Raw genomic sequence first — 26,429 nt, 5'->3', positions numbered from 1 at the left:
CCGAGGGGTGCCTGGGTAGTTGTACAGTTTTCTAATGTACTCCTTTGGTGGAAAATAGTTGCAGTGTAGGAATCATATGAATAGTCTTACAAAAAACTATTCTTGCTTTTTCTATAACTACAAATTGAATTAACATTTAAAATAACCTTTTGTTTTTCAATTATAGTTTTCTTGGGGAAGGAAAATGTTTAGTTTTTACAAGGCATTGACCCTTCTCATGCATTTTGTTGTTACCCAGAATAAAGAAGATAGTGAAAAGGACGAAAAGAAGGATGAAGAGAGACAGAAATCCAAACGTGGACGACCTCCTTTAAAATCTGCCCTTTCATCAAACATACCTTACAGTTTATCTAAGACAACAAACAGTGAAGGAAAATCAGGTACCAGAAATGCTTAAACTTACAGCAATTTGCTAGAGAGCTCACCTCTGTTGTGTGGAACGGGAAGATGATGAGTTTTGAGGATCACTGACTTTTAAAAATTATATGTGTGTGTACATCACTTATCTGTGGTGATTCATTCTGAGAATCATTGTTAAAACAGCATCGTGTACTTAAAAGATATTATGTGACAAGGGGATATAATCTTATAGGACTACTGTCACCGATGTTTTCAAGGAAAACATTGATATGTGATTAATTAAACTACCAGTTTCTGAGAGTCCTAGTAGATCATTATATTGTTTTTGTTTTTTTTTAATTTTATTTTATTTGGGAACATACTGTACAGAGGGGTTACAATTACATGGGCAGGATAATGCATAAAAGAGTCTTACTGGTTTTTTTTTTGTCTTTTCTTTTTTGGTACTGGGGATTGAACCCCGGACGTTGCACTTGCTAGGCAAGCGCTTTGCCACTGAGCTACATCCCAGCCCCATTATATTGTTTAATCTCATATGAATTAGACTACAAATTTTAACTTGAAGCTTTCTTTTTCCTGGGCTGTGGGGCTTGAACTCGGTGCCTGGGCACTATTCCTGAGCTCTTTGCTCAATGCTAGTACTCTACCACTTTGAGCCACAGCTCTACTTCTGGTTTTCTGATAGCTAATTAGAGATAAGAGTCTCACAGAGGGCTGGGAAGGTGGCTCAGTGGTAGAGCGCTTGCCTTGCATGCTCGAGGCCCTGGGTTCGATTCCTCAGCACCACATAAGCAAAAAGAAAAAAGCCGGAAGTGGCGCTGTGGCTCAAGTGGTAGAGCGCTAGCCTTGAGCTGAAGAGCTGAGGGACAGCGCCCAGGCCCAGAGTTCAGGCCCCACCACCGGACCCAAAAAAAAAAAAAAAGAGTCTCACAGACTTTTCTACCTGCGCTGACTCTGAACTGTGATCCTTGGATCTTAGCCTTCTGAGTAGCTAGAATTACAAGTGTGAGCCTCTAATGCCCAGCTTGAAGCTAATTTTGTTTAGCTGTATATTTTTATTTAAATTTTAACCTAGGAATATTTTTTCATGTAATGTATGTGAGGAATGTTCTATTGTAATTTTTGGATGCTTAATTGGATATAAGTCTCATGGACTTTCCTGTTTGGGCTACCTTTGAACTGAGATGCTCAGATCTTACCCTTCTGAGTAGCTAAAGATACAGGCATTAGCCATTGGCACCTGGCAACCATGTCTCTTGTAAATTTAGTGCTGTTCACCTGAGATCTTATAACAAAGCTGAGACTGTTGTTCAGAGAGCACAAAGGCATGTTTTGTGATGAATATAGGTAAACATATTTTATTCTGCTTTCACTCATTTCTCCGACTTTGATGTCTTTGTGTTTTTCCATGTAATTTAAGAAATAGTTAAGTAGTTATCTTGTAAAATTTCCTTCCCTTTAAGAGAAACTTTATTCTTATTACAGATTTTCCTACAGTCCATATGGGGTGTGTATATAGATTATAGGGTATGAACCTTCCTTTTACTGTCATTTGCTGGAAGGTTGTCATATTATTCAGATGTGAAAGGTAGACTTCTTAAATGGTATGCCCTTGTGCTATGTATGACATATAGAATTATATATGTATATATGACATTTAGAATTATATTAGCCACCTTATTAAACTGTCCTATAAAAGTTATAAAAGGTGAGAAATGTGGATTCTATATTCTGTTTATGTTAGAACTACAAAAGAAAACTACATATCTTATATAAAACTATACATGCCTTTTCACTTAAAGATAGATTATTTGCCTTTATGATTTCTTTAAAATATGAACACCATATGAGCAGAACTTGGTCAGTTTGTGGGGCTTGAACTCTGTCCTGAGCTCTTCAGATCAAGGCTAGAGCTCTACCACTTGAGCCACAGTGCCACTTCTGGTTTTCTATGCTTTGTTAAAGATGAGTCTCATGGGCTTTTTTGCCTGGGTTGGCTTTGAACCATGATCCTCAGATCTCAGCCTCCTGAGTAGCTAGGATTACAGGCATGAGTCACTGGCACCCAGCTTTTATTCTTTTTTTTTTTTTTTAGAACTTTTGTATTAAAAATTTTTTTAGTGTTAGAACTCTTCTTATTATTTAAAAAACTCTGACATAAAGGGAATAATTTCTTTTTACAAGCAGGTGGGTTACCCGTAATCTGTGTGTGTGTGTGTGTGTGTGTGTGTGTGTGTGTGTGTGTGTGTGTGTGTGTGTGTGTGTGTGTGTGTGTGTATACATGTGTACACGCATGCACACACATGCTAATAGTAGGGCTTAAACACTCTTGCTTAGCTTTTTCCACTCAAGGCTTAAGCTCTACCTCTTGAGATACCTCTATTTCTGGTTTTTGGGTTTTTTTTAGTTAATTAGAGGTAAGAGTCTGTTGCTTTTGGATTTGTCTCCCTGAGCGACCTTCTAACTGGAATCCTCAGAGCTCAGCCTCTGAGTAGTTAGGATTACAAGCTGTCTGGCTTTGCCTGTACTTGTCTGTTAGTAAAAAGTTTTGAAAATTCACATTGTTCATTTTACCCATCTCTTCCTCCCAGAATAATTTTAGATGGAATATCCCAAAATGGTCAACATATCTTCTAGGTCTTAATTCAAATCACCTAACACATTAATTTCATATTTCAGTACTAATCCTTGACGTTGTATAAATTTTAGGGTAGCCTAAATATGATGCCAATTAAAATCACAAATAATGCTGGATGCCAGTGACTCAAACATATAATCCTGGCTATGAAAACGGCTGAGATCTAAGGATCATAGTTTGAAGCTAGCCTACACAGGAAAGTCTGTGAGACTTCTCTCCAATTATCCACCCCAAAAACCACAAGTGGATCTGTGGCTCAAGTGACACTAGCCTTGAACAAAATTGCTCAAGGTCAGTGCCTGGCCCCAAGTTTAAACCCCAAGAACCAACCTTCCCCCCCACTCCTCCCCGAGACACATACACAGAAAATTAGAAATAGCTCTTCATTCCAAATTGAGATCAAGGGGCTGGGAAGATGGCTCAGTGGTAGAGCGCTTGCCTTGCATGCCTGAGGCCCTGGGTTCGATTCCTCAGCACCACATAAGCAAAAAGAAAAAAGCCAGAGTGGCGCTGTGGCTCAAGTGGTAGAGCACTAGCCTTGAGCTGAAGAGCTGAGGGACAGCGCCCAGGCCCAGAGTTCAGGCCCCACGACCAGACCCAAAAAAACCAAAAAACAAAAAAAAACAAATTGAGATCAAACTATGTCATATAATCTATGTCACATATTTTCATTTGAAGTTTCCCTAACATTTTGGCACAAATGTTATAACCTATTTTATATAGCAGATTCCTATAGAAATATGTAAAAGTAAATGATTAAGGATTTTGTTTATATTTGGTAGTATTTTGACATTTAACATTTCACTGATTATTAATATATATTTCTGCATAATATATTTTCTGTTACAGACTCTTTTTCATCTGATAGTGAAACAGAAGACCCTTTAGAAAAGAATTTGATAAATGAAGAACTTTCTCTTGATATTAAAGAAGAAATAGAAAAAAATGATAGTTTATGTGATGACAAACTAGATGAAGAACATCCAAAGATTGTACATAATTTAAAGGAAAACGATAGGATTCAAATGCAGCCTTTGGAAACCATGAAGTTAGAAGTTACAGAAAATGAACAAATAGTACAAATCTTTGGAAACAAAGTAGAACAAGAAGAACTTAAGAAAGAGGCAGAAAAATCTCCTAAAGGAAAGGGAAGACGAAGCAAGGCAAAAGATCTTTCTTTAGAAATTATAAAGATTTCATCATTTAGCCAAGATGATGCAGGAAGTGAACCTCACATAGAAGCACATAGTCTTGAATTTTCTTCATTAGAAAGTAAGAACTTTTCTTCAGCTACAGAAGATGAAATTGACCAATATGGAAAAGAAAAAAAGTTGAAACGGAAACTCATAGGACAGTCATCACCAGAGAAAAAAATAAGAATTGAAAATGGAACGGAGATGACAAATAATGTATCTCAAGAAAGGACCAGTGATTGTCTTGGCTCTGAGGGAGTAAATAACTTAAACTTTGAACAGCACTTTGAAACCGAAAATGAAGGAATGCCATCATTAATAGCAGAGTCAAATCAGTGCATCCAAGAACTGACTAGTGAAAAATTGGATAGTCCAGCTGAAGAAATTGTAAATACTTCACTAAAAGAAGAAGAGGATGCAATGCCCCTGATTGGGCCTGAAACCTTGGTTTGCCATGAAGTAGACTTGGATGATTTAGATGAAAAGGATAAGACCAATATGGAGGATGTAGTAGTTGAAAGCTCTGAGTTGAACTCGCTTGTTTCTATTCCACCCACTTTGCCTCCTGTAGTGCATAACTTTTCAGTAGCTTCACCTCTTACTCTTAGTCAAGATGAGTCTCGAAGTGTGAAAAGTGAGAGTGACATAACAATTGAGGTTGATAGCATTGCTGAAGAATCTCAGGAAGGCCTTTGTGAGAGGGAATCAGCAAATGGGTTTGAAGCCAGCATTGCCCCTAGCACCTGTAGTATGATTGTACAAGAAAGAGAAAGCAGAGAGAAAGGTAAGACTTTCTCAGGGGGGAAAAAGCATTAAAATTATGGAAATACGTTAATGCCAAAATTCCTATTAAGAAACTTGGTTCCTGCTGAATTTTGAGTGGTGTGTTTTTAAAAATGTGTATATAGAAATATAGACTAGGCAGATACATCTGAATATACATGTAAATTCATACTCACCTGTTCTTCTTTTGTTTTGTTTTTTTACATTCTCTTCCTTTATTTCAGGTCAGAAAAGACCAAGTGATGGACATAGTGGATTAATGGCAAAAAAACAAAAGCGAACTCCAAAGCGAACAAGTGCTGTAACCAAAAATGAAAAGAATGGAGCAGGTTGGTGACTTTCAAATGCTAACTTTCATAATATGATAGTAACTTTAGCCATTTAGAAGCAATAACAGAAATTCCCATAAAAAATGCATACTATGAATCTAATCATGACGAAGCATCCACAAATTCAGACTAAATTTAGATTCTATATAAAATAACTGGCTTGTAATTTTCAAAATCACCAAAGTCATAATCATAAGGAAGGAGGAAATGGTCTAGATTGAAGTGACAACTAAATGTAGCACATGATTTTCACCTGGATCCTTCCTACTGCCATATTGTCTGATCAAGTGAAAATCTCAGGATTAAATGATAGCAATATAACTGTGCTAATTGCCTAGTATTTATGGCTATATTATGATTTTTTTTAGGGATGTGGTGGTTTAAAAAAAATCCAGTCAAGTGCCTGTGTCTCTGGCCTGTAATTCTAGCTGCTCAGGAGGCTGAGATCTGAGGATCGCCATTCAAAGCCAGCCAGGGCAGAAAAGTCCAAGAGACATTATCTCCAATTAACCACTAGAAAACTGGAAGTGGCGCTGTGGCTCAAGTGGTAGAGTGCTAGCCTTGAACTGAAGAGCTGTGGGACAGCGCCCAGGCCTAGAGTTCAAGCCCCACAACAGACAAAAAATAATAATAATAATCCATTCGGGTGCCATTGGCTCATGCCTATAATCCTAGCTACTCAGGAGGCTGCATTCAAAGCCAGCCCAGACAGGAAAGTCCATGAGACTTTTTTTTCCCAACTGTCAGAAAAAGCCAGAAGTAGTGCTATGGCTCAAGTGGTAGCTAAAAGGAGCTCAAGGACAGTGGCCAGGCCCAGAGTTCAAGCCCCAAGACTAACAAAAAAACAAAACAAAATTCACAACTTTATTGATACTTAATTGTTCAAGAATCAGAGCCTAATTTCCCTGAACTTGGTGACCGACTTCGAATAAAGTGGAAGTAATGGTGCATGGAGAATAAGTCATGAAATGTCCCACAAATTCCTCCTTGTTCTCCACTGGGAGCTGCCATGTTGTGAGGTATTCAATGTAGATATTCTATGGAGAGTTCATTGAGTGAAGAACTGAGGACATCCTGCCAACAGCCAGCAAGAAACTGAGGCTGTTAGAAATATAATTTGGAGAAAGTTGAATTACAGGTACAAAATCTTAGGAAAATAGGGTCTGGAGCTTAGAAGAAAGACTTTTAGAAGATAGTTGTTGCAGGATTGTAAGAGGATGGCGTTGCAATGGAAGAGTTGTAAAAATGAGAAAGTAGAATTATGTGTGATAACCCCTTATATGGGCTAGAAAAACCTGGACAGAGTCAAACAGAAAGTGTTAACATGGAATGGATTTAGATTAGAAAGACACTTCAAATGCTATTGAATTTGGTCCATGGTAAGAGTTCGTGACCCTATACATCTATATATTTTTAGAAAATGAGTGTGGGCTGAATAAGACATGAAATTCCAGCACTTGATGAGTCTGTGCTGCATAGCAACTCCCTTAAAAAATGTTTGGTAGCCAGGTACTGGTGGCTCACGCCTGTAATCCTAGCTACTTAGGAGACTGAGATCCGAGGATCATGGTTCAAAGCCAATCTGGGTAGGGAAGTTCATGAGACTCTTATCTCCAATTAATTACCAGAAAACTGGAAGTGGACCTGTGGCTCAAAGTGGCAGAGCACTTGTCTTGAGCCAAAGAGCCCAGGCCCTGACCCTCAAGCCCTATGACCTACAAAAATGTTTATTTGGGAGTACCTATGTAAAAATTTTTGTTTCTGTGTGATTCTAAAAGAATAGTTTTTTTAAAAACCTTTTTTGGATTTTTTTTATGCATTGTCTTAAACATAAATAGAACAATGTAGTACATTGCTTGTTTTATATCCTTGTTTTTCATTTGACAATATATAGATACTATTTTTGTTCTAGCTCATTCTTTTTAACTACTTAAGCAAAAGATTCAGTAATTTTTTTTTTTACTCATATTTTGGAGAACATTCCAGTTCTTTTTTTCTCTTCTCCTGTTATAAACTGTGCATTTATGCATTTTTTCTTTATGATACCAACAAGTGTAATTACTGGGTCTATTGCATTTTCATATTTGAGGTTTTTATCATTTATAATCTCTTAGTAAAATTATTATTATTATTACTACAGGACAAAGCAGTGATAGTGAAGATCTTCCTGCTGTAGATAATTCTAGTAAATGTACTCCAATGAAGCATATTACTGTATCTAAGCCACAGAAACTTGCACGATCCCCAGCAAGAATCTCGCCTAACATCAAAGATGGAGAAAAAGAAAAACACAGAGAAAAACATCCAAATTCATCCCCTAGGACATATAAGTGGAGTTTTCAACTCAGTAAGAAGCTTATAGATAATCTGAATATATATTGTAGAATCTTTTCTTTTTTTTCCTTCCTTCCTTCCTTCCTTCCTTCCTTCCTTCCTTCCTTCCTTCCTTCCTTCTTTCCTTCCTTCCTTCCTTCCTTCCTTCCTTTTTTGGCACTGATATGGTTCTGGGGTTTGAACTCAGGGCCTCATATTCTCTTTTAGCATTTTCCCCCTCAAGGCTGCCACTTCTACTACTTGAGCCACACCCTGCATATGTACTGTAAAGTAGAACCTATCTTAAATGTGAACTTAGATTAATATTAATAATGTTAACAAATTAGGTATTTCAAATTAATAATTGCCTTTATTATCTTAAATACAAATCTGCATCTTTTCATAACACTAACTTGACAAATAGTGACAAGAAAATCTCTAAGGAGGAAAACATGAGTGAAGGAAGGGGTGATATTGTCAAAAAAGAAGAAATGTGCTCATTACCTGACTTATAAAATGGCAACCCCTCTATACAACACCTTAGTAATAACAATAAAATTACATTTTTTTAAAAAAAAGAAGGGAGACATAGGCTTGACATGGTGAAACATATTGTATTCCCAGAATTTGGATGGCTAAGGCAGGAGAATTGTGAATTCTTGGCCAGCCTGGTTTACATAGTAAGTCTTTGTCTCAAAAAAACAAACAAAAAAACCCCCACTTGTTTGATTTATTCAATCAATGAGAGTTAAGTGCCCTTTGAAACACTGACAGAAGTAAAAGTAAGCAATATTTACAATTATAGGTCAGGGATGCTTTATGATTAGTATTGCTAATGTTTTGGTGATCATTTAAATAATATGTGTTTAATATAGAAAATTCAGTATTTCTATAAAGAACTGTTTTTTTGAGAAAGGGTTGTGCTGTGTTGTGCTGTGTCTCACCTCCTTACAGGCATGCACCACCATACCCAACTATAGAGAATTTATCTACTTATTTATTCATTTTGTTTACTTGGTGGTACTGGGGTTTGAACTCTCAGAGCCTCAGGCTTGCCAGACAGATGTTCTACCACTTAAGTCATGTCTTCTTTGTCTAAAGCATTTTATTATAGGTGTAATCATAGCACTTGGGAGGCTGGAGCAGAAAGATCATGAGTTTGAGGCTAATTTGTGATACACAGAAAGTTCTAGTCAAGCTTGGGCTACATAACAAGCAAGACATTGTCTCAACAAAATAACATAAGTAAGAAAGCCAGGAGTTTTAATATCCCAGCAATCAGGAGACTGAGATGGGAAGATTGTGAGATTGAGGACAGCCTGAACTATATTGTATGGTAGGACCTGCTCAAGAACCAAAAGTTAAAAAACAGAATAAGAAATAGAATTAGAAGTGTGGCTCAAGTGATAGAGTACCAGCATAAGCAAAAAAAGCTGAATGACACTGCAGGGGCCCTGCAGTTAAGCGTTGGTAGTGGCACAAAAAAGCAAAAAACACTTTTTATTTACCTGAACATGGTAGGCTTTAATAAAGTAAAGCTTTTGGTAATTTATGAGTTTGATTTGTTTTGTAGTCCTGCCATCATTTTTCTTCATAGAATTAATTTTAAATCCATGTGGTTTTTTTCTGTTTTAGATGAATTAGATAATATGACCAGTACAGAGAGAATATCTTTTCTCCAAGAAAAACTCCAGGAAATCAGAAAATATTACATGTCTTTGAAGTCTGAAGTTGCAACCATAGACAGGAGAAGAAAAAGATTAAAAAAGAAAGACAGAGAAGGTAATTTTATTAAATGTTCTTCCATTTTTCAAATACGCATCCTATCATTTGTTTGTTACTCTCTGAACATAATATGCATTCTGTAATTGTTGCCTTTATATATCTAGTGGCTTCTTCTCTATTTCTGTTGTTGAATGAGCTAGTCAACAACGGAATTAATCAAGAATGAGATGCTTGGGCTGGGAAGGTGGCTCAGTGGTAGAGCGCTTGCCTTGTATGCCTGAGGCCCTGGGTTCAATTCCTCAGCACCACATAAGCAAAAAGAAAAAAGCCGGAAGTGGCGCTGTGGCTCAAGTGGTAGAGCGCTAGCTTTGAGCTTTGAGCTGAAGGACAGCGCCCAGGCCCAGAGTTCAGGCCCCACGACCGGACCCAAAAAAAAAAAAAAAAAAAAAGAATGAGATTCTTGAAAAGGGAAGATGAACTCTTACAATTTAAGATTTTACTAAATATCCTGAGTTCTCCAAAAGAGCTTACTCCTTCTGAAATTTATACTTTGTCCCAAAAATTTCTTTATTGACTACCTGTTCACATACATTATTTTTGTTACCAAGAAGTTTGCCAAAATGAATTAAAGTTATAGTCAATACTGTCTTGTTGGTAGAATATTGTTCAGCCACAAAAAAGAATCATGCCATTTGCAGGGAAATGAATGGTTCTGGAATCCACTCATGTTAAGCAAAGTAAGCCAGATTATAAGGACAATGGTCACATGTTTTCTCTCCTGTGGATGCTAGACCTAAAAGATAAACATGTATCTAAACATATGCATCTACTGAAATATATCATATATTCTATATAAAATCAACCTGACTATGAGTTACGCATTTGGGAGATATCATGAAGTCTCTTGGAACTATTAACATCCACTTAACAAAAATGAGTATTAGAAAGCTGAAACATTTTCTGTCTTGGGTGTAGGTGCGAGGGGGAAAAGGTACAGGTGAACAGGAAGGAGAGCAAATATGGTCTTTTTGTGTACATGCATGAAAATGAACAATAAAGCTTGCTGAGATTGCTCTGGGAGGTGGGGGAGAAAGGAGAATGATGTCTCAAGAGGATAACACTAACCAACATGCATTATATACATAAATGGACATGTTAAAATGAAACCTGATTGTCACCTAATTGATGCTATTTTTTTGTTGGTCATGGGGCTTGAACTCTGGGCCTAGGTGCTGTCTCTCAGCTCTTCAGCTCAAGGTGAGCATTCTTATCACTTGAACCACAGTGCCAACTTTTGGTTAGTTGGAGATAAGGGTCTTAGGGACTTTCCTGCCCAGGCTAGCTTTGAACCACGATCCTTGATCTCAGCCTTTGAGCCAAGATCCTCAGATCTCAGCCTTCTGAGTAGCTAGGATTACAGGCATGAGCCACTGACGTTGGGCTTGATGCTAATATTTTTTTTAAAAAGATTGTTTGGAGTGCAGGAGGTACTGAGGACCATGGCCCAAGTAGTAGACTACTTCCCTAGCGAGCACAAAGCCTTGGGTTCAAACTCCAGTATTATTAAAACAGAAAATGATTACTTCGTTGGGAGCAAAATTTATTTCCTTAGCAACTATAGCATAATTTAATGGGGCTTAACATTAATGAGCATGTACCATGTGCCAGGTACTCTGCTAGGTAGTGGATACAGAAATACATTTGACAGTAGACTTTGACCTCAAGTGTCTTTATACCTATTAGACAGTGAAGCCCTGAATGATGTTAATCCATCTAGGATTTAATGCAAGGAGAGCTATAGAGGAAACATGGAGAAGTAGTGCCTAAGGTAGCCCTTAAAAATGTGTATGATTGGGGCTGGGAAGATGGCTCAGAGGTAGAGCGCTTGCCTTGTATGCCTGAGGCTCTGGGTTCCATTCCTCAGCACCATATAAGCAAAAAAAAGAAAAAAGCCGGAAGTGGCACTCTGGCTCAAGTGGCAGAGCGCTAGCCTTGAGCTGAAGAGCTGAGGGACAGTGCCCAGGCCCAGAGTTCAGGCCCCACGACCGGACCAAAAAAAAAAAAAAAAAAAATGTGTATGATTGGGCTGGGAAGGTGGCTCAGTGGTAGAGCGCTTGCCTTGCATGCCTGAGGCCCTGGGTTCGATTCCTCAGCACCACATAAGCAAAAAGAAAAAAGCTGGAAGTGGTGCTGTGGCTCAAGTGGTAGAGCCTTGAACTGAAGAGCTGAGGGACAGCGCCCAGGCCCAGAGTTCAGGCCCCACAACCGGACCCCCCAAAAAAAAAATGTGTATGATTGCTGGCTTATACCTGTAATCCTGGCTACTCAGGAGGTTGAGATCTGAGGATCATGGTTCAAAGCCAGCCCAGGCAGGAAAGTCTGTGAAATTCTTATCCCTAATTAACCAGAAGTGGAACTGTGGTTCAAAGTAGTAGAATGCTAGCCTTGAGCAAAAAAGATTAGGGACAGCCCAGGCCCTGAATTCAGAATTTCTAGTTAAATTCTAGTTAAATATTCACTGTATCCCTAAACTCCACTAAAATAACAATAATAGAAGTTAAAAGTACTATGTCCTTAACTCAAATTAAAACAAGGACAAATCATCATACACCAGTGTAATTACAGTCAAAGCTGACATCAATTGCTAAAAAGAATGAGGGGAAAAAAAGAGATTTTATATATTGCTTATGACAAAAACAAGTTGATACTACTATTTTGGAGAGCAACACTATACCCACAAAAACAGAAAATATGTAATTAGCACAGTAATTACATTTCTCAGTTTATCCTTCAGGCCTAGAGAAATTCTTGTACTGTGACCAAGAATTATACAAAAGTATTCTTTAAAGCAGTATATTGAAATAGAGGAAAATGGAAAATAACCTGTTTTTATAAATAAGGGATGGATGAATAAATGGCGCTTTAGTTGTTAAATAAATTAAAACCCTCTACCAACAAAGAAAAGAAAATGAGGCAGCTGACCATAACAAACACTGAATGTCCACAGCATTTCTTTTGGAAGTTGAGCAGCTGGTAGACTGTTTTTAACTGTAGTAGTGTGAGGTAATGATAAGTGGTAGAGTGCTAGCCTTGAGCAAAAAAGATCAGAGACAGCCCAGGCCCTGGGTCAAAGTCTTGCTTGTACTTGCAGTAGAAAAAAATAAGAGACAAACAAATTGGTACTATATGATTCAAGAAAAGCTCAGAAAATAGGATATGGGGGCCAAAATCTGAGGATTGCCAGTATAGAGTCCATCAGACTCTCTCTTCCAATTAAGCAGCAAAAAGCTAGAAGCGGAGCTAGAGAGCTCAAGTGGTAGAGCGCTATCCTTGAGCAAAAAAAGCTGAGAGATAGTACCCAGGTCTTGACCCTGGGGTCAAGCCCCAGGACTGGCACAAATAAAAATAGAGAGATTGGTTGAAAAAGAATAGAAGGATAAAGTGACCCTCTCCTCTTTCCTTAAAAAACAATGTTATGTCTTTCTCTAACCTTTACAGAAAACTAACTGAACTGAACATAGGTAGAATCAGTAGGTTACAGGCCTAGGGAGACAAACCATAGCAAAGGTAAAAATTAAATGTTAAACCGAAACAATAGGTTGAGCAAGTTGGGGTAAATGGTAAGACTCTCCTGTGGCTCTTCCAACTCAAGATGTAATCTTAACTTTCTGAAAGCTGCAGCCAAGTTTCCGCTTACTCCTAGGACGGGGAGAATTCTTTTGCTTAAAGCCAGCACTGTACCACTTGAGCTATCGCACCACTTCCTGCTTTTCCTGAGTAGCTTATTGAAAACAAGAGTCTTAGGGACTTTCCTGCCCGGGCTGGCTTCCAACCATTATCCTCAGATCTCATCAGCTTCCTGAGTAGTTGGATTACAGGTGTGAGCTATTGGTACCAACAAAAACCCATTTGGTTTTTTTGTTGTTGTTTTTTGGTGATGGGGCTTGAACTCAGGGATTGGGCGCTGTTCCTGAGTTCTTGGATTCAAGTCTAGCACTCTACCACTTTGAGCCACAGCTCTACTTCCAGTTTTTGAGTTGTTAATTAGAGATTAAGAGTCTCATGGACCTTGCTGCCCGGGCTGGCTTTGAACCACAACCCTCAGATCTCACCCTCCTGAGTAGCTAGGATTACATGCATGAGCTACCAGCACCTAGTAAAAACATGGTTTTTTGTTGATAGTGGTGCTTGAACTCGGGTCTGAATGCTGTCTCTTAGCTTTTTCACTCAAGGCTGGCATTCTACCACTTGAGCTACAGCTCTACTTCTGGCTTTTCTTGTGGTTAATTGGAAAGGAGTGTCACCAACTTCTGTCCAAGCAGACTTCAAACAGTGATCCTTGCTCAGATTGCATCCTCCTGAGCAGCTAGGATTATGGGAGTGAGCCACTGGTGCCCTGCTCATTTATTCTTTTATTTTTGAGACACCTTTTAGGAGCCCTTCCTTGCCTGTTCTGTTATAATCCCTGAGCCCTTGATTTCCAGGCCTGCCATGCAGTGGTTATCCTATTTTCCTACATGACCCATATCCTTCACATGGGGAGTATACAAATGAAAATTCTGTTTCTTGAAAGCTGCCACCATGTTTATGAGTACTCACTCTAGAAATCGTATGGTCCAAAAGTTGTATTGCCTAGCAAGATCTTTGTTTTTGTTTTTGTTGGTTGTGGGGCTTGAACCCTGGGCCTGAGCGCTGTCCCTCAGCTCTTCAGCTCAAGGTTTGAGCTCTACCATTTGAGCTACGGTGCCACTTCCCCTTGCAAGATCTTATACATTCACTGTCTCCTATAGTCTTTAACTAATAGGATTTCTGCAGCTTTATACCTTTTGCTACTTTAAAAGCTCCTGCTATCATATTTTAAGAGAATATCATCTGACTTTCTAAAAGTACCATATTTTTGTGCTATTAAAAAACGTGTTAGCTGGGTGCTGGTGGCTCACACCTGTAATCTTAGCTACTTAGGAGGCTGAGAACTGAGGATTGCTGTTGAGGATTGCTGTTCAAAGCCAGCCCGAGCAGGAAAGACCATGAGACTATCTCCAGTAAACCACCAGAAAACCGGAAGTGGCGCTGTGGCTCAAGTGGTAGAGCACTCGCCTTGAGCTGAAATGCTGAGGGACAGCACCCAGACCCAGAGTTCAAGCCCCATTGCTGACAAAAAAAAAAAAAAAAAAACAGCCTGGGAAGAAAAGTACATGAGACTCTTATCTCCTATTAACCACCACAAAACAGCATAAAAGAAAGGAAGAAAGAAAAAAAAAGATAAATAAATTTGTTGGGAGAAGTTTTGTTTCTTGCCAGTGGCTTAGAGGATGTCCTGTGTCATATGGGGGTCTTAAACCATTCTACTCCAAATCCAGCAGTTTCTGGAAATAATGGGACAAATGGGAAGAGATCAAACTTTCTATGATTGATCCTCTTTTATCAAAACTGTAACAGTGTGATGGAGTGGCTCACATCTGTTACCCTAACTACCCAGTGGCTGAGGTCTAAGGATCTCAGTTTGAACCGGCCAAGGCACACAAATCTGAGAGACTCAGCTCCAATTCACCACCAAAATACTGGAAGTGGAGGTGTGGCTCAAGTGGTAGAGCACCAGCCTTGGACAGGAAATAACTAGGCAAAAGAGTGAGGCCCTGCGTTCAAGCCCTAGTACTGGCATATGGCAAACATACACATCAAACAACAACAACCCATGCAAAAAGAGAAACACACAAAGCAGTAAAATCCATAAAAGTCTTCAGAGAACCTACTCTTTTGGGATCATTTTCTAAATGTTGTGTTTACTTGAGCTTATTAACCAAGACCAAGAAGAGATAGTAATATAAATTTCAACAACAAAGTTTTGTTTTTTAATTTTCTTGCGTGTGTGTGTCGGTCATGTGGCTTGAACTCTGGGCTTGGGCGCCGTCCCTGTGCTCTTCAGCTCAAGGTGAGCCCTCTACCACTTGAGCCACAGCGTCACTTCTGGTTTTCTAGTGGTTTATTGGAGATAAGAAGTTCACAGACTTTTCTAGCTGGGCTGGCTTTGAACCGTGATCCTCAGATCTCAGCCTCCTCAGTAGCTAGGATAACAGGCGTGAGCCATCGGCATCTGGCTTAACAAAGTTTTATTACAGCTCATTTCCTTCTTTTCTTTTCTTTTTTTTGGGGGGGAGGGTAGGAGGGGAGTCATTTGTGGGGCATGAACTCAGGGCCTAGCTGCTGTCTCTGAGCTTTTTTGCTCAAAGCTAGCACTCTACCACTTTGAGCCATAGTACCATTTCCTGTTTTCCTGAAAGTTAGAGACAGGAGTCTCACAGACTTTCCTGCCTGGGCTGGTTTTGAACCACATCATCAGATTTCAGCCTCCTGTGTAGCTAGAATTACAGGCATGAGCGACTGACCCCTGGCTTCTTGTTTTCTTATAGTAAGTTATTACATTCAGACAGTTTTCTGAGGTATGTTTTGAGTTTGTTGTAATTATTCATATAGCATGGTAGTCACACACAGATATACTTAAATAAATAATAATTAAGGCTTTAAATAAAGTTAGAATTAAGCAGATTGGTAGGAGACGAGAGCTTTGCAAGGAGAGAGAAGGTAAAAGAAAAAGAAAAATAATGACAAATCAACAAATGCACACTGTAGTGATCCTTCATCCATGTTGTCTTTCTTGAGAATTATGTTAATGCCACTTGATGATTTTTTCCCCCAATCACATCCCTATACTTCCATCCCAATCTCATGATTCTGATCTGATAGAAACTAGAAATTCTCTGGCTTAGGTGTCTGTAACTCAGAGATATGACAGAAATTCCCTATTATTAAAACATCTTAGCTTGACCTCTGATTTGGGACAAGCCAAATTTGCTTTCTCTGGAATTTTTCAAGTAGGAGTTTAAGAGTTACATTTTGTGTGGTATCTGTTTCTTCTTCTGTTCACTTATTTATTGTGATGCTTGAGCTAAGCTTCATGCTAGATAAGCATACATTCTGTCCTGTGATGTCTCTTTTGAATTGATAAGCTATTTAACTGACCAACCATTGACTCCACTCCATTGAACCACAGTAGTTACTGACAACTTGCTATTTCTTTGTGTACAATTTATAAGGCCTGAGATTAAAGTGAATAATGTTAAGATTCTTATTTGCCTTTGGCCTTTGCTATTGGCCTTTGCGTAATATCTTCTTGAGTCTAACATGGTTGTGTTGATTCCACAGTGTCTCATGCTGGAGCCTCCATGTCATCAGCTTCATCAGACACTGGAATGAGTCCCTCATCATCATCTCCCCCACAAAATGTACTTGCTGTGGAATGTAGGTGATAAACATTTTACCTGCTTTCTCAGCAGTTTGCTGCCATGGACATTAATTCCCAAACCCTGAAATACAACCACAGAAAGCACTCAACTGGTTTGACATTGCTAAGTATATCCTGTATATTTTCCAGGCTGGATTGTATCTCTTCCCTTCTCTCTCTTTTTTTCTTGTTGCAAAAAATAAGCTGATAAATAATTGAAGGTTAGGCAGCCTGCCATATTTGTCATAATTTTTTCTTCTTTATTTTTTCCATTTTTTGTGATATAGAAAAAAAGGGCACTTAGCAAATTTGAATTTGTATAATAAAGCTTTCAGGAGTTATAGGAATCATAGATAAGCAAGTGCACATGATAAAACACCAAAATATTATCTGGCTGAATAGTTACTGCTGCACTTTCACTAAGATGTATTGAACCCTTGGTGAGTAGGAGGTTTAAGTTGTGGGGGTTTCTTTGTTGTTGTTGTTGTTATGTTGTTGATGTTGTATTATTTTTAAAAAATATTTTGTGGAAGCACTTGCTATTTAGAACTGCCAAAGTATATGTTCAGCAGTGTGCCCAGGTTTAAAGGTGTAAATGGGACAAAATAAATTGTGAAAGGAAGTGTAGTTAACTGAAAACTACAGTTGTAATAAGTCTTCCACTTTTTATAGGACTTTTGAGCACACAATTATGCAAATATTTTAATGTTTATTAATGTTTACAGTGGAATTGTGAAGAAGTTTTCAGTGGACTATCTTATCCCTTGACAAAACTATTTTGTCTTTTTTCTATGTAATTTCAGAGTTTTTATTTTGTTACAAAAATACAAAAATGAAATATATAACAACAATGAAGTTATTTAACAAGATTTCTAAAGCTGAAATTTTTGTGTAAAATAAGGTATTATCTTGCAACTTGTTAAATATATTTATTCAGACATTGGATGTTGTATTTTTATGTATTTTTTAAAATATTAATAAAATTGAAAAAAAGAAAATTCTAGGTTAATTCACTCTTTGGATGGCAATAGCTCTCAGCTGTTCCTTTTGCAGGAGGGTGCACTCAGCAGCCTTTCCTGTACTCAAGGAAGTCAGTCTCAGTCCTTCAACAATAGAACTGCAAATGGGCATCTGGATCATTAAAGTATGTCCTTCTTTAGAAACTTTGGCAGTCCTAGTAATTAAACTGTTTGAAGATCAAATTTTTGGTTGCCCTTAAGATACTTTGTCACAGCTTTTGTGTTAGCTATACTGCCGAATAAGTTTATATCTCCCAAAGTTGAGATGCAACACTAAGTAAAGCAACTATGTATGCTATGTCTGTGAATTGTTCCACAGACATACATTTTGTAAATAATTCTTCCAAATCATGTATTTAGCAGTTTTGCATATACATTATGTAAAAAGGTGATTTTTTAAAAGCAATTTTTAAATTCATGTTTGTACATTGAAAGGATTTTTTAAAACCTCCTTTTCTGTGTTTAATATGCTGTAGAGAAATAACCTAGATGCTCTAGACTGTATATCAGGATCTGATTTACAAGAGCAGAGTTAAAGCTGAACACTAGTGATGGCATAGCATTACTGAAATCATTGTTTCTTAATTTCATTTTACCACATTGTGAACTTGTGATTCAGATTCCTTCCATTTTCTCAGAGAATTAAATACAAAAAGTACTCTTGTAAAATGACCTTTTCTGTCTTTTCTTTGCAAAGCAGAAGTATTTCAATGTAAAATAAAAATGGAGCTCAGCAGGCAGTATTAATAAAGGCCATGTTTTAAACATAGGCTTTTTATTTTTAATTTTCATTTAAGTGATTGTTTCTTTCCAAATGTCAGTAATGTATAGTTAAAAACAGATTTCATTAACCAAAGCATTTTAGTATATTCTTTTAATCTTTACAATAAAATATTGCTAATACTTATAAGATGCAAGTCATTCAGATCTAGTTCAGAGTAGGAGACAGTCTTTAATTTATACACTGATTTAATGATTTCCTTTAGTAGCAATTCAATAAGCCTGAAATAATGCACTGACTAGTTTGAGGCACTGTCCCTTCTAATTGATAAAATTTGGTGCTGAAGTACTGGGATGCTGCAGTAGGGAACAAAATTATACACTGATTAAATAGGTTCAGTTTAAATCCTTTTATTCTGGGATAGAGAAATAAAATTAACCGATTGGTGACTAGGCTTTACACATAAAATATTGGGCATATACTGAGTTTTCCTAAAACTTCAGAGATTGTTCGTGTGTGTGTGTGTGTGTGTGTGTGTGTGTGTGTGTGTGTGTTGAACTCAGAGCTGGGACCTTGTGCTCTCACTCAGCTTTTTCATTCACAGTTGATACTCTACCTGTGACCATTTGGCATTTTTTATGGTTAATTGGAGACTGAGTCTTACAGCCTGCTTCAAATTAACTCACAGGCTGCTTCAAATTGATTGCTAGCTTCAAATCTTGATCCTCCCGGTCTCAGCATGGAGATTGCAGCTAGGATTATAGTCATGAGTCACCCACACTATGTTAAACATCAATGCTCTTGATTGAACATGACTAAGATAGTAAGTTACTAAGAAAGTAAAAGCCTCATAATTAAGCAAACCTACCAAATTGTGAAAATATTTGTATCAGTAACACACAAAGACTTACCAGAATTATTTCCTCAGTATTCTATTGAACATCTTTTTTTTCTGAACTAATCAAATATTTTATCAGTGGGTAAGTACTCCAACACAGTGGGAAATCTACATGCACAGTGTTCAGGGAAAAAAAAGATGGGGAGAGATTGGAACAATGGGAATATCGGGAGTGAAAAGCCTGATCAATAATTTTGTAGAGAGCAATTGGGAAGTAGGTAATGACTTAAAATGGGATAAAATTAAGTCTGCAGTGTTTCTCTCATATGCGGAAGTTACATCTTGGGCCTTTTGATCTTACCCTGAGTAAATACAACGTTCCCTACCCTAGCCACTGCTATGGTCTCAGTGCTGCTTCACTTCAGTTGGAAGTAGATGGGGATGATGATCTCACAAGATCTGAATGGTTTGCAGATTCTTCCCAGAATTTGGGAGAAGAGATGAACATGAACAAAGTCTCTGTAGCTTTGAGCCATTAATCCCAATCTATGCCCTGTCATATGTATTAAGTATCATGGCAATCACCAGATTAATAAATTGTCTTCAATGTATTTACTTATGGAAATGACTCCTTGAATAGACTTAATGTGGTATATATTGAGCAATTTTTAATAAAAGGCAACATTTATATCATAAACTCAGAGTGGGATTTAACCATGAGGAGGTATTTCACCCTAGACTTGTTCCATGCATTTCTCATTTTTTCACACCATCATGAAGCTACTTCTGGATTCACAGATTTTATCAAGGCAGTTAACCCTTCCAAGTTCTCAGAAGACTTTTACCTTGCCGATTGTGATTTCTGTTTTAATTGCTCCCATTCTGAGTCTAACTGTAACATGGAGAACTATCAACATTCCTCCTTGGAATGGATACCTCTGCACATCTTTGACATGGCCATGTCTGAAGAGAATACAGTATATACAATGCTGTGTATGCTGCGGCCCAGGCCCTTTGTGATATACTTCTTCAGCAAACAGAAGTACAACCAATGGGAAATGAGAAGGAGATAGTGCCTTCCCCTTACAGGTAATGCCTTCTCTGTTCCAGGGTAAACTATGAGGAAAGTCAGTTTCAGGGGTTTTCTATTGGCCTGAGAAAAGATGCTTAATTGTCTATTAGGTAACTTTAGAACTGTGTTCAGGTGCTCTAAAGAAAAGCTGGTGAAAAGGAAGGAAATGTGTTTCACATTCCCATGAATTCTTTGTGTTACGGATGGCCTCAATTTGCTCGCAGTTATTTTTGAAATTGTAAATCAAACTTTTCCCCCACCAGTTACTTAAATACTAGCAAAGGATGACCAGTTCTTTAAGTACCTAAGCCCTGTGAACAGAATTACCCACACTTGTCATCAATGATCTTGCTTAATTCTACTTTAGATATTCCAATTTAAGAAACTGAAACTCTGTAGATATTTCTAAAATTAGTAGTTCCAGTAAACTAGACAACTGAGAGTTGTCTCATTTGTGACTATTTAGGAGGAGACTGTTTCTCATGAGAAGCAGCCTGGTGATTTGTTCCTGAGTGATCAGGATTCAGAAACACTGTGATTTTTTTTAGTTCTCTATAGACTTTTATTCTACTTCTTTGGTGTTTGTGTTAATCTTGAAACAGTGATTAAAGACAAAGAGAGGAATTTTTGCTTAATTTAGATTTTCCATTTTAACTTCATCATAAAATGATGTATCTTGGTTGCATTCTTTTTTTTTTTTTTTGGTCATGGGACTTGAACTCTGGGCCTGGGCGCTGTCCCTCAGCTCTTCAGCTCAAGGCAAGCACTCTACCACTTGAGCCACAGCACCACTTCTGGTTTTCTAGGATTACAGACGTGAGCCACTTGTGCCCGGCAAGTTGCATCCCTTCTGAAGAACCTCCAATTTTACAGTCTATTTACTGAAGTAAATAGACTGTAGGGACATGTCTAGTGTCCCTTCTAAGGCTCCTGAAGTGAGCAGCAGCCACAGTCACCAGACTGTACTACATTGGACCTCACCAAACTGCAAGCCAAACTGCAGAGACGAGGTGAAAACATCATTTTTGGTAGTATGCTAAGACCTCAGAGCCTGAAGAACAAGACAGAAAAAGATTCCTATTTTCATGGAATATGTGATCAAATAGGGTAGATGTTAAAGAACCTATTCTTAACTGCTGCTGTGACAAGCATATTAATGTACCATGTTATGATACAGAGCTCAGGTGAGTATGAAGTGCCAGCCAAACTAAGCCCCAATGATGAAGGCTAACTCTGGCTAGAGATATGGAAGGGCAGGTGTAGATAATATGGTGTTCTAAGCACATGGGGAGAGAGGAAGGTAGGAATGAGCCAGTTTAAGGACACACCAAAAGTGAGAAGCAGTCCAGAAGGGTCATTCAGGCACTGTTCAATCCTGCACCTGTCCACCCCCACCTCTTCCCTTTATTCCCTCACCACTCCCATCTTTGTGTTCCCAGAGCTATCTCAAGAGCTAGTGTTGCCATAAAGCATTGGCTGACTCATTACTACAAAATATTACCACCTTTTGTGCTCTGATAGCTTTTTGATCTGTTCTGACAACTTACCTTGTGTTGTAGTTGTACATGTATGTTGCTACTTTACTGGATGATTAGTTCCATGAGCGCTTTTTTAAAAAATTAATTTATTTATTTTTTATTGTAAAGCTACTATACAGAGGGTTAGTTACATGAGTGAGGTAATGAGTACACTTCCTATTGAACATTGTTACCCCCTCCATTGTTTTCCCCCTACCATCCCTTCCCCTCCCTACCTTCCCCGAGGGTCTTTTTTTTTTTTTTTTTGATTGTGATTAAGTGATTACATAATTTCCGGAATTTCACAGTATTGTGGAATAATGATGCTCATTTAAAGTCACAAGTTCATTCTAACTTTCCTGGAGCAAATTGTCTATCACAGTCTATAACATATAACCGTGTTCACATGTTATACACCATACATGTGATCAGCAGCATGGGGATATTTAGTAGTAGTTCGACCAGATGAGTGGGAGTTCTTTGTTTCTTAAGTCCTGTTAGTTTTGTCGTATCATCTGACATTTTGGATTTAGCATCCACTTATCAGGGAGACCATGTACGTACCGTTTTGTCTCTTTGAATGAGCTCTTTCTAATCAGGTGTTTCCCACAAAGTGCCTGGCCCAGCACCTTATGAGTGGTCAGAAATGACTTAATTATTGAAAAAACATAACAAAAAGCTATTACAGTTTCTTTTCTTTTTTTTGGGGGGGGGTCCAGTCGTGGGGCCTAAACTCTGGGCCTGGGCGCTGTCCCTCAGCTCTTCAGCTCAAGGCTAGCACTCTACCACTTGAGCCACAGTGCCACTTCTGGCTTTTTTCTTTTTGCTTTTGGGGTGCTGAGGAATCGAACCCAGGGCCTCATGCATGCAAAGCAAGCGCTCTACCACTGAGCCACCTTCCCAGCCCCTCTTTACTTCTTATGTGCAAAGCCATACAGGGTTCTTCTCATAAGATGATAGATAATGTTGGGCCGGGCGCTGGTGGCTCACACCTGTAATCCTAGCTACTCATGAGGCTGAGATCTGAGGATCGCGGTTCAAAGCCAGCCCGGGCAGGAGAGACCGTGAGACTCCTGTCTCCAACAAACCACCAGAAAACTGGAAGTGGTGCTGTAGCTCAAGTGGTAGAGCGCTCGCCTTGAGCTGAAGGGCTGAGGACAGCGCCCAGGCCCAGAGTTCAAGCCCCACGACTGACAAAAAAAAAAAAAGATGATAATGTTGAACTACCATTTGGGAAGAGTTAAAGTAGGCCTGTTTTAACAGCCTTGACTCAAAATAGTCCTAAGCTGATGAATTATTGTTCCTTTTCTCTTTCAACTGTTCTTCCTTTCTGTATATGTGGTTACACATTTTCATTCCATTATGGAAGGAGTACAATATATGATAGTGTTTGTCTTTACTGAAGATTGAATGACTCAGAATAGAATTTGCACTGGTGAAGAATTTCCAACAAATAGCAGTTTAATGATTTTTGCAGAGTGGAATTTTTTTTCTTTTACTTTTTATGGTGGTAGAGGGGAGGAAAGACAGAGTCTTACTATATAGCCCAGACTGGCCTCATTGTTCTGGTCTTCCTGCTTCTGCCTCTCAAATGCTGAGATTGCAGATATGCACTACTATACATGGTCCTTTTAATTTTTTCTTTTAAAAAATTACCTTGTGTTTTTTATTATTTTTAATTACTTTTTATTATCTTCAGTTATACAAAGGAGTTACTTTTTACAAAATGTTTTCCATGTTGACAGCACTAAAATTTTTTAAATATTCCCATTATGTATCTTTATAAAGAGATAAAGCATTGTTTATATATTTATTATAAGTAGTTAATGTAATTATTAAGCTATATTCATTTTGTACTGTGTATCATGCAGAACTTATTTTGGAAAGTTCAATTATGAAAAATTTAACTTCCATGTAAATATAACAAATGATTATTTGTACAAATAATTGAATTTATTTTCAAGTCAAGGCAGTCTGCCTTCCAAGTTGTTAGCGTTAACAAATAAGAATAGGGAAGATCAGACTGGGAAGGTGGCTCAGTGGTAGAGTGCTTGCCTTGCATGCATGAGGCCCTGGGTTTGATTCCTCAGCACCACATAAGCAGAAAAAGCCAGAAGTGGCGCTGTGGCTCAAGTGGTAGCGTGCTAGCCTTGAGCTGAAGAGCTGAGGGATAGCACCCAGGCCCAGAGTTCAGATCCCATGACTAACCAAAAAAAAATTGTTTTTTGAACTATTAACTTTGAACTTTAGAAAAGTATTTTATTTATTTATTTTTTTTGGGGGGGGGGGGTCTGGACATGGGCCTGAACTCTGGGCCTGGGCACTGTCCCTCAGGTCTTCAGCTCAAGGCTAGCGCTCTACCACTTGAGCCATAGCACCACTTCCGGCTTTTTTTTTCTGCTTATGTGGTGCTAAGGAATCGAACCCAGGGCCTCATGCATGCAAGGCAAGCGCTCTACCACTGAGCCACCTTCCCAGCCCCTAGAAAAGTACTTAGTTTTTGGTTTTTTTTGGGGGGGGGGTCTGGTGGTGGGGCCTGAACTCTGAGCCTGGGCGCTGTCCCTCAGCTCTTCAGCTCAAGGCTAGCGCTCTACCACTTGAGCCACAGCACCACTTCCGGCTTTTTTCTTTTTGCTTATGTGGTGCTGAGGAATCGAACCCAGGGCCTCAAGCATGCAAGGCAAGCGCTTTACCACTGAGCCACCTTCCCAGCCCCAGAAAAGTACTTAGTATAAGCAGGTCCCATGCAAAAGTTTTGCACTTACTGAGGATGAAACTTCATTGGCTACCCGACATTTTACCCACAAACCCTGTAGCTAACCTCTTTTGCTGTAATCCAAGATATAAATTATCCTCCAAAGAACCTTCTTTGGAAAAAAAATGGCTGAAATTGTCCTTTTGTGTACATGTACATACGTGTGTGTGTGTGTCTGTGCACGCAGCAGTACTCAGGGGATTGGGCACTGTCAATGAACTCTTGCTGAAGTGCTCTACACCTTGAGCCACAGCTCCACTTCCAGCATTTTGTAGTTAATTAGGTAAGAGTCTCACAATCTTTTCCTGCCCAGGCTGGCTTCAAACCTCAATCTTCAGATCTCAGTCTCCTGAGTAGCTAGGATTACAGATATGAGTCACTGGTACCTGGCTAAGGTGGAAACTTTGAGATGATTATGTCTGCCTTTATGAATGAGTTAATCCATTTGTCGATAAATTGGTTATCCCTAAAGAGGGTCTGTTATAAAAACAAACTTTGTTCTTCTTGTTGTCTTTTTTTTGTTGTTATTAGTCATGGGGCTTGAACTCTGGGCTTGGATGCTGTCCCTGTGCTCTTCAGCTCAAGGCAAGTGCTCTACCACTTGAGCCACAGTGCTACTTCTGATTTTCTGATGGTTTATTGGAAATAAGAGTCTCACGGACTTTCCTGCACGGGCTGGCTTTGAACCGTGATCCTCAGATCCTGAGGAGCTAGGATTACAGGCGTGAGCCACCGGGGCCTGGCTCTTGTCTCTATCTCTCTCCCCTCTCTCCTCTGTCTCTAGTTTGATCTATTGCTACTCTCTTTCTAGGTAGACTTCTCCCTCCCTCTCTCATATAGCCTAAGCTGGGCTTAAATTTCTCAATCCTCCTGCCCCAGACTCTCCAGTGGTAAGAATTCAGGTGAGCAAAATGCTGGATTGGAGGTATGGCTCAAGTGATAGAATGCAAGTCATGAGCAAGAAAGCTGAGCACCAGGCCCTGGTGGCTCATGCCTGTAATCCTAGGAGGCGGAGATCTAAGGAGATCTAAGGAGATCTAAGGATAGTGGTTCAAAGCCTGCCAGGGCAGGAAAGTCTGTGAAACTCTTTTCTCCAATAAACCACTAGAAAACTGGAAGTCATGCTGTTGCTGAGTTGAAGAGCACAGGGACAGCACCCAGGTCCAGATTTCAAGCCCCATGACTGACAACAACAAAGAAAGAAAGAACAAAAGAAAGAAAGAAAAAAAGAAAGAAAGGAAGGAAAGAAAGAAGAAAGAAAGAAAAGCAAGCTAAGAGCACAAGGACTCTTCCCCCCCCCCAACACCCCAGTTCAAGCCCTAGAGCCAGTAGCCACAACAACAACAACTGGCTCACAGTTTCAAAGCCTGACTCCACTGTCACTCGGCCCTGTTGTCTGGGGCCTATGGCACAGTACATCACAGTGGGAAAGTGCGGCAGAGGAGGCCTTTTCATTTCAAGGAATGGGCAAGGGTCCGGGCCTCATAATATTTCTTTCTAGGTTAGCCCCCAATGACCTAACTTCCTAGTACTAGTCCCCACCTGCCAAAAGTTCTACCACCTCTCAAATAGCTCCTTGAGGGCCTTTGCAAGACACTTCCAAACTAGGACTACCTTTAGGAATACAGGGTTGGTTTAATAGTACAGAAAACTTTATGGAAACTTATGAGTTAAGCAAGATTTCAGGATGTAAAATGGATTTTCTACACATTAATATTTGCAGTTGATATTTTCAAAATATCATTTTTACAACGGCTCAAAGTTTAGAATACTGAGTAGTCCAAAAGCAAGGCATTGTGAGAGCCTTGTGAAGCAGTACAAGACTGCTTCAATTCATAGTTGAAAGGGAAAGGGCAGCTGGGATCTATGAAGGAGATAAAACCC

General features: G+C 38.9%; 1 protein-coding gene across 2 annotated transcripts in view; it reads left to right on the top strand.

Annotated features, from left to right (window-relative positions):
- Positions 1-18,410, top strand: part of Arid4a (AT-rich interaction domain 4A) — a 75,589-nt gene extending 57,179 nt beyond the window's left edge. The window contains exons 19-24 of one of the 2 annotated variants that reach the window (XM_070032674.1): positions 239-380; positions 3,848-4,975; positions 5,199-5,303; positions 7,444-7,650; positions 9,252-9,398; positions 16,545-18,410. In XM_070032674.1, the coding sequence (XP_069888775.1) occupies positions 239-380; positions 3,848-4,975; positions 5,199-5,303; positions 7,444-7,650; positions 9,252-9,398; positions 16,545-16,648 (1,833 nt within the window). In that variant the 3' untranslated portion in view covers positions 16,649-18,410. The remainder of the gene's footprint in view (positions 1-238; positions 381-3,847; positions 4,976-5,198; positions 5,304-7,443; positions 7,651-9,251; positions 9,399-16,544) is intronic. The other variant, XM_070032682.1, reaches the window with a different exon arrangement.
- Positions 18,411-26,429: the final 8,019 nt, after the last annotated feature.

The sequence above is a fragment of the Dipodomys merriami genome, unplaced genomic scaffold, assembly GCF_024711535.1.
Source record: "Dipodomys merriami isolate MVZ:Mamm:240054 unplaced genomic scaffold, mDipMer1.0.p SCAF_1, whole genome shotgun sequence".
NCBI lineage: Eukaryota > Metazoa > Chordata > Mammalia > Rodentia > Heteromyidae > Dipodomys > Dipodomys merriami.
Note: the sequence above shows the minus strand (reverse complement) of the source record. Positions and strands in the feature narration are given on the sequence as shown.